General features: G+C 38.5%; 1 protein-coding gene across 1 annotated transcript in view; it reads left to right on the top strand.

Annotated features, from left to right (window-relative positions):
- SUCLG2 (succinate-CoA ligase, GDP-forming, beta subunit) overlaps nt 1-9132 on the top strand; it is a 280046-nt gene that overhangs the window by 156152 nt on the left and 114762 nt on the right. The window contains exons 5-6 of the mRNA XM_012651079.1: nt 4124-4276; nt 6402-6491. Coding sequence (XP_012506533.1) covers nt 4124-4276; nt 6402-6491 — 243 coding nt within the window. The remainder of the gene's footprint in view (nt 1-4123; nt 4277-6401; nt 6492-9132) is intronic.

The following is a 9132-nucleotide window of genomic DNA, read 5'->3' as shown; positions in this document are numbered from 1 at the left end:
TGGGCACATTTGTAGGGCTCTGTTTTTGGGTTCTCTGTTGTCTTCCATTGATCTGTGTGTCTGTTTCTCTACCAATACAACATAGTCTTAATTACTTACTGTAGCTATATAATAAGTTCTGAAATTGGATGGACTGAATCTTCTCACTTTAGTATTCTTTTCCAAAACAGTTTTTACCTATTTTAGTTACTTAACAGGTTAGAATAATTTTGTTTTTGTCTACAAAAAACTTACTGAGAATTTGATAGGAACCTTATTAAACCTGTATATCAATTTAGAGAGAATTGACATCTTTGCTTTGTTAAGTCTTACAGTCCATGAATATGAATGTGATATGTCTCTCCTTTTTTTTTTTTTTAGCTCTACTTTGATTCATCAGCTTTGTAGTTTGCAGCATATAAGTTTGATGTAGGTTTCGTTAAATTTACAGCTAAATAGTTCTTTATTTTTTAGCAATTATAAGTGACATTGGATTCTTAATTTCAGTGTCCAACATGTGCATTGTTAGTTGGTGTTAATTCCTCTCTTAAATGTTTAGTAGACTTCTCTAGTGAAACCATGTAGGCCTGCTGATTTCTTACAGTTTTTATAAAACTATAAAACATCTAAGGAAAAAAATAGAGAAAAATTTTGTCATCTAGAGCTAGGGAAAGAGTTCTTAGACCTGATACCAAAAATTTCCAATCCATAAAGGAAATATTGATATACTTTGCTTTATCAAAATTAAACACTTTTGCCCAGCAAAAGACCCTGTTGAGAAGGTAAATATACAAGTCATAAAGTAGGAAAAAATATTTACAAAGCACACATCTGAGATTTTCTAAGATTTATGAGACAAAAAGAAAACACAGGGTACTTGCCACCATGTCCTTCCATGGATCTCATGCTCCCTAACGGGTCTGCTGCCTTCTCTATAACTTTCAGAGTCATCTTAAGTTTTGTGTGTATGTAATGTCTGTGGTTTTTATTTGTACTCAGCAGGAGGAATACGGAAAAATTTGCCATGTGCTTATTGAAATTAAGAATTTCAATAATCTGAGGACTTGTGCAAAGAAATGAATTAGAAAATTGAGAGTATGCTTTTAATCATATTTCTTCATGATCCTGTTGCAAATAGGTCATGCACTAGCACTCATCTATAGACCATGATTTGAGTAGTGTGATATTTTCTTAAAAAAAAAAAACAGATTTAGTGGTCAATTAGGGTAAAGAAAGTTAAAAAGCTTCTATACTGTAGCTCCACAGAAAGGATGTGTCAAAAATATTCTTTGTGTAACTCACAGATGTAGCTCTTTTGAAATGTATCTAATGGAGCTTCTCATGGGATGAATGTTCATGGAATCCATTTAGATCTATTACAATTCCTAAAATACCCTGACATTTTGGGTCATACGGATGGCACGATGATGTCAAAAAATTGGTCTTTGTTGTATAAAATTTCTCAAAATATCTCTTGATAAGCATCGTTTTCCTGGAGACATTTCTTAAAGAGTGGTACATTATTCCTACCAAACAAGAGCTATTTGAGACAGCAGCTGGGCTTGACAACTATAAATTTGATGGAATGCAGAACACATCCATCAACATTTTAGAAGATTAAGAATAGGACTCTGGAATAACACTTATCCTAAAAAGTTATAATGTTGTGTTGCTTCTAAGAATAACTACTATGAGTTATTAAGTATCATTCACTAGACCAACTCTGTATTAGAAAGTGAAGGGTACTTACGCTTGTAGATCTCAAAGCACAAACAAAACACATTCCTCATTTTGTATTTTCTGCCCACCAAATTTCTTAAAGCAGCTCTCTCTTCTAGCACAACTTTTAGAAGAAATGATAATCTTAATTTCTTAAAATGTTTGTATTAATGTTGATGCTTATAAAGGCGAACTTCATGTTATTTCTATAAACTACAAGTTGTTATTGTATTTGACAAGGAAAGAATAGGGCTAAATATTTTTGCCTCATATATTCTCACCACTCCTCAGTCAGATATTCTGAGAGTTGACTGTGTTGCAGGCAACCTGAAGGCTGAGAGGGGAATTAGGTACTGGCTGATGGTTTGACCTGCACTGCTGGAAAGAACAACCAACTTGAAATCAGAATGGCTCTATGATTAATTCCAACACTGTGTCCTAAGAACTAGTTTTTATATACTCATGAGCTTCCATTTATGATAAAAGAATCAATATGATACCCTTATAAGATTTTTTTCTTTCTTTTCTTTCCTTTCTTCTTTCTTTCTTTCTTTCTTTCTGTCTGTCTGTCTTGTCTTGCTCTGTTGCTTGAACTAAGATGCAATGGTGTCATCATAGCTCACTATAACCTCAGACTCCTGGGCTCAGGTGATCAAGTGATCCTCCTGCCTCAGCCAACTGAATAGCTGGGACTACAGGCATGTGCCGCCACGCCTGGATAATTTTTTGTATTTTTTGTAGAGACAGGATCTCTCTGTGTTGCCTAGGCTGATCTTAAACTTCTGACCTGAAGCAATCCTTCCCACCTTGGCTTCCCAAAGTGCTGGCAAGATATATTATTTTTAGTTGGCGATAAATTCAATAAAGATTTGAAAAGCAGGAGTTCTGTATTCATTACATTATAACTTTTTAGAACATAATATATTTGTCTTATTTCATGTGATCTAAAACTTAGTGTTTTTGTGGCATCTGAGTAGCTAAAATCTAATGCTATTTAATTCCTAACTTTTTTTTAATGAAACCTATTACCAAACTACTTTTAGGAAAAGCAATCTAAGTGCTTTTGTTATTTTCACATCTATTACTGATTATTTATGGGAATATTCTTATTTTCTTGTAAAAATAATCTAAGACATCTTTCACCATTCTTGTTAGGTGTGTAAGTTGGTACAACCTCTCTCTAAAGGGCAATTCGACAGTACTTACCAAAATTTTAAATATTCAGAGCCTAAAACCTAGACTTTTAACTTCTAGGTTCTTCATCTACAGGGATACCAAAACAAATAAGCAAAGAGATATATATGTAATCACTTAAGTAGCATTTTAGAAAAATTGAAGTCCACATAAATGTCTGTCAGTAGGAACATGGTTAAATAAATATTTACATATAAATACTGTGTAGTCACAGTGATAAGAGAGGACAGTAAAAAGATGTCCAAGCTTTAGTGTTGAGGTTAAGGAAAGAAGAAAGGCATTCTGGTCTGTATAATATGCTTCCACGTGTAGGATGATTCCATAACTGTAATGTGTGCAGGTACATAGAGAAGAGACTAGAAAGTTAGTAGTGGTTTTTCCTGATGGGGCTGCTTCCTGCAGTTAAAGTTGTGCAGGGTGAAAGGACACCTGGCTGGGGTTAATTCCCCACTCACTCGTGGAAGAGGATGAAATCCTTCCCTCTCACTTGCCTCTTGCCCAGTCGTGGTCCTGGCAAGTGACCACATCCTCCCGGAGGAAAGGGTGCCTTCCTCTAATTATCACAGTTTCAAGGTGCGCCCATGACCACCCTGACTGCGAAGGCCTGAGGGCTAAGTATGTGGTGGTGGGTGTGGAGCAGGGGGCTGCTTCACATTCTCTTTTATATACTTTTGCTATCCTTTGCAAAATTTTTGAGAAAGCAAGTGCTGTGTTTGTCAATTAAAAGAAAGTACAAAAAGAACTAAAAATACAGTGATCCCAGAGACAGAAGTGTACAAATGTCTGAAGCATCAGACATACTGTAAACAGTGTAAAGGAATCCTTCTTTGGCAATCAAGTTTGATTTTCCACCAGTGAAATCTGACAAAAGTCAGTGTAGTAATATATATGTACTGTTAATATCTCAAAGTAAAATAACAGCTGCTTCCCTAGAGTTTTTCTTAAGCAGCAGGGTTTCCCAAGGGGGAAAAAAAAAGAAGATTAAAGTGGGAAGGTTCCTTGAGGCAAACCAAATACCTGTCACTTGAACAAGTTAACAGGATCAATTAAGGAGGTGAAAATGGACATTGTGCACGGTGAGAGCAGAACTCTCAAATCTCTGGAAACTAACTCGCTGGGTTTGAAGAGCCTGAAAATGAAGCCCTTTGATTTGTATAGCAAGTCTGTATAGATTTCCAAGTGGAAATCAGCTCAATGCTGAATTAATTTAACTTTCCCACTAATGTGGTAGGTGATGGTTGCTGAAGCCTTGGACATTTCCAGAGAAACCTACCTGGCGATTCTGATGGACCGGTCCTGCAACGGCCCCGTACTGGTGGGCAGCCCCCAGGGGGGCGTTGACATTGAAGAGGTGGCCGCTTCGAATCCAGAACTTATTTTTAAGGTATGTTCGAACTCCTGGCCACCCTGGCTTAACTGATTGTTATTGTAGTTAAATATTTAATGTGGGGTCTAAGGCTGAGGGGAGTAAATCTGTTTCAGTGACTTGAGGTGTAAAGATACCGAGTCCTTTTTCTTACTGATTAGCAAATCGGAAGTTGGATGCAATCAAGGTATTCAGTATTCGAGGGCTTTTTTCTTTGCCTTTTCCCTCCCTTCTTTCCTCCTCCAGCCTTTCGTCCCCCTGTTGTTTCTTCCCATCCAACCTGCCCCAAGAATTAACCAATGTGCCAGGACGGTGACATTTCCATTTTCTCTTGGTTAACTCTGCCCCGTTTAACATTATGTATGAACCAGAAATTCTCCCCTAGGAGAAATTCTCTCTGAGAGGAGACTGGATGTGAACTAGAGACTGCCTTGAGGTCTCTCGACACTATTGATGTAAAATAGTATCTTCCTTAGGTCCAGATTCTGTGGGTTTGTTTCATTCCTTGGAATCTTTTTATTGATATTAAGATTAGTTTCAAGTCAGAGAGATCTGAGGTCAAATTTAATTAGTTAGCAAGTTTGTCAAAATCTTTAAGCCTCATTTTTTTAAATCAGTAAGATGAAAATGGGGTGATTTGTACCTCATGGAATTGTGAGGATTAAATGAGGTGATATGTACAAAGTGCTTCTTACCCTATCAGTCAAAGACATAAGGTCTTGAGAACTGTAATTCCAGTTTTTAAACTGGGTTCTTAGTATCAAAATCACATGAAAAATTTCTAACAGGAGCACTCATTATTTCTTTTAGGAAATGATCTTATTTCCCTTTAAAAGGGAGATTTTATTTCTTAAATCTCTGTGTCTAGATAATGTATAGTAAGCATTCACTTAACGTCTTTTGACAGGTTCTTGGAAACTGTGATTTGAATAGAAACGACATGTAACAAAACCAATTTTACTGTAGGCTAATTGATAGAAACAACAGCCAAGTTCCTGTGGCATATTTCTGGTCACAAAACCATCACCCAACTTCTAAATAAAGACCAAAACAGTTCTAATATTACACACTGAAATAAACGCAAGCTATACGTAAATTTCAAGAAGATTCGTAAAACCAAGTAAGATAAAGATACAGTTATTCCAGCTCAGGGTCTCAGGTAGCTGGAGCCTATCTTGACAGCTTAGGGCACAAGGTGTGAAGCAGCCCTGAGCAGGGTCTCATCCCATGTCAGGGACACTCACACACACCCCCACACTCACTCACACTGGGACCACATGGACGCACCAATTTACCTAACAGGAAAGGCTTTGGGATGTGGGAGGAAACCGAAGTGCCTGGAGAACACCTTACGCAGATGTAGAGAGAATGTGCAAACTTCATGGGCCCCAGCCGGGAATCAGGGTTTTTTTTTGTTTTTTTTTTAATCATCAATGTTTTAACAAAATGACATTGAACTAAACAATGTTTTTTGAGAATCTGCTGTTGGTTTTAAAATATTTTCACCAATGTTACCTACTTAAGTTAACCGCCTTAGAAGTTAAGTTGAGGCTGTACACACAGACTTACCATTAATACCTAGCCATTTTCAAAATTAACATTATTTAAAATAAGCCATTCCATTTGTTAAAAGAATGCATGAAATAATGTATATGAACAGTGCTCAGCGTCTTTGAGACAACGGCTTTTTGTAGAGCTATGTTATCATTAGTAATTATCATCATCAATAGAGTGTTTAAATTATAAGGTAATATTTAACCTATGTATGACAAGCTCTAAACTTAACAATATTAGGCAAGAAAACCTCACTTTGGAGGCCTTCCAGAAGAAGTCATAAACATTAACTGACTAAATTTTCGTCAATGCCATCTGTATAGTAATTAAAAGTGAAAACTGGCATCAGATTGTCTTGTCAGCATGCCACCTTGAAGAATTATATAGTTTTTGGAAGGGCTGTTTCATAGATGGGCTGCTAATTAAAACATACCCTATAGGCATCTGCGGTAGCCCCGCTCAGAGATCTCTGGCAAGGTGCCACGCTTTAATTACTCATTTGCAAATAAATACTAAGCATTTTCTTTTGAGGTTGTAAATCTTCTCACTTGACTGTCTGAATTGTGTTCATTTGATTCATTTTTACTAGGAGCAAATTGACATTTTCGAAGGAATAAAGGACAGCCAAGCTCAGCGGATGGCGGAGAATCTAGGCTTCCTTGGGCCTTTGAAAAATCAGGTACATGAGCGATTGGAGGACGATGTGTCTGAATTGTTTTGGGAACTTGCTTAATTGCCTCTAATGTTTATGATTATCAAGAAACAGGATTTTTGTTTTGTAATTTTTTCCTCCAGTTGTTTATGATGAAGAAAAATATTTCCCTGTTGTTCTAAAAGAGAATGTTCATGACATGTGTCTTTATATATATTTCAGCGTGTGTGTGCATAAATGTTGCATGCAGGTACACGGTACAATGTATGGTAATCTATTTATTCTGTAGCATTGCTGCTACTGCCACCTGGTATGTATGTAATTCAGCCCATCTGAACCTCAGTGTTATATCTGTACAATGGGGATGATGTCTGCTCCTGAGAGGCTTATCGCAGGGATTGAGCGCAATGATGTGTGAAAGTGCTCATTACAGTGCTCCCTAAAGGGCACTTCTCATTGTTATTAATAATACGCATTACTTAACTAATTGCTGTTCTTTCATGGCTAATGGGCATTTGAGATGAATATCGATGGCATAGAAGGTGATATTTCACTGAGAACAGCTTAAAACGTGCCAGTTCAGTAATGACATCCCTTGGCTTGAAAGATAGAAAAATTGTCCTCAGAGCTGCTGAGGGACCAGGTCTGTCTGAGCATCAGAGCACTGCTCTGCCTTTGGTCCAGCTCAGGGCACATGATTCTGTGTCTGCTTAGGCACCCTTCCTTGTCTCACAGCTACATCAAAAGAACTTACTGGCTCCTTTTTCCTTCCTTCTTTACTCAGAGAGGCCACCTTAATAACCCTAGATTGCACACGTGTGTGCTTGCATGCATGTGTGTTCCTTGGCCCTGGGCTGCATGATGCTTACAGAGTATATCCTTTAATGTGGTTGGGCAGCAGTATTACCATTAAACAGTAGATTTTACACTCTTTTCTTTCTGACTTTATTTTTTATTTTGATTAACTCTATCACTAGATAGAGTGATAAAACATACCTATCACTAGATGTTTGATGGTGACAGTAGGCAAGTCAAAGAAAGGTAAAGCTGAATAAGACTTTAAAAAATACATATGTTTAAATGAAGGAAGGACAGCGCATATTTGAAAATGGAAGTAAAGGCTCCCTTGGAAAGCAAAAGACTCAAGATGGTAGAGGGGACCAAGATCATCTGGGACTAAACCTCAGGAAGAGATAGAAAGCGCCACGATTCAGTGGACAATTAGAACTTTCTGAGACTGGCAAAGAGATGCCAGGGAAGTGATCTGTTGAAAGGAAGATACTGGAAGGTTCCTGGATACATGCTGTAGTGGTTGGTTTCACCTCCTGAGAATGAGGCTACTGACTGCATTAGCCGTTCTTGCAACATTTATTAAGGGGCTTCTTGTGTAGGGGTGGTGGCCATTGAGAACCCCTCTCCCATACACTGCTGTGTTCTAGCCACACTGTCTTACAGTCAGCTCCAGAGTGTGCTCAATGACCCTGTTTACCTCCTCCCTGTCACTCTGCACATCTGCATTTCTCTTCTTTATTTGTAGTCACCTTTGCTAGATTCACCATGGGTGGGCCTTTGTCCATCTTGCTCACCGCTGTGTTGCCAGCAGCCTACAAAGTGCTTGATCTACATATTATATTAGTTGCCCAAGAAACATTTGCCATGTGCATGAATATGTGAAACAACACATCTGGGCTGTCCACTTCGAAGAGTTTCCTAGGGAGTCACCAATAGGTGCACCACGTGGCAGAGGAATAAACCTAACGCAGACAAAATCCGCTGAACGCGTGCTTTGAAAGCTCAGGAGGCGAACACAGTAGAGAGTTCTAGAGAAGTCAATAATAGTATTATGTACATAGTAAGACACTCCCCCTACCGCTACATAGGATAAGAGCAAATTAAGAGTTATTTATAGCTCTTAAATGGCTTAATTGTGTTTTCCCAGTGCCCGAAACACTGTAGGTTTTAAATGAGTTACTTATGAAGGGAAGATGAACGTGTAAGGACTCAGGGGTCATTAAGTAGCTATACTGTCAGTATATTTTTAACTTAATTTATTGAGGAAAGGAATGAAAATTTTTAATTCATTTTTTTTTTCTTTTCATTGCCAACTCTGTGAAAGGCTTTAAATCTTCATTTGCTCAGCGGCTTGGAGGGAGCACTGATTGGGTGTTGCTCACGGCGCTGGGCTCTGGGGAACAGAGACAGGGAAAAATAGCCTGTGTTCTCCAGGGGTGCACAGAGCGGTAGAGGTCAGCATGCGGCCGGCAGAGTCCGGGAAGAGGGGCTCACGGGGAATGTAAAGGAGAGAGAGCGAGGCTGGTCTCAGTTTAGACATGTCAGAATTTGTTCATGGAGGGATACCAGGTGTACTTGTATAGTAGAAGGGATATATGGCACGGGAGCCCAGGGAAAGCTGGATGCTGGGGTTGTAGGTTTGGGAATCTCTGCTTTGTGATGCTTGCGTAAGCCGTGGGGATCTGCAAAATGCTCTACAGAGCCGGTGTACAGTGAACAGAGGAGGCACCTGAGAAGGGAAAACATTTAAACAGTCATCACTCGCTGATCTGTTCATAAAGACATGGTATCTCGGAAGTGCATAAGGAAATGGTGTTCCATGTGACTTTGAAAGTTACTTAATTTTTATCTAGGATGTGGTTTAGGCATTTGGAGG

The sequence above is a fragment of the Propithecus coquereli genome, unplaced genomic scaffold (assembly GCF_000956105.1).
Source record: "Propithecus coquereli isolate 6110/MARCELLA unplaced genomic scaffold, Pcoq_1.0 Scaffold347, whole genome shotgun sequence".
NCBI lineage: Eukaryota > Metazoa > Chordata > Mammalia > Primates > Indriidae > Propithecus > Propithecus coquereli.
This window is presented reverse-complemented; position numbering and strand designations above follow the sequence as displayed.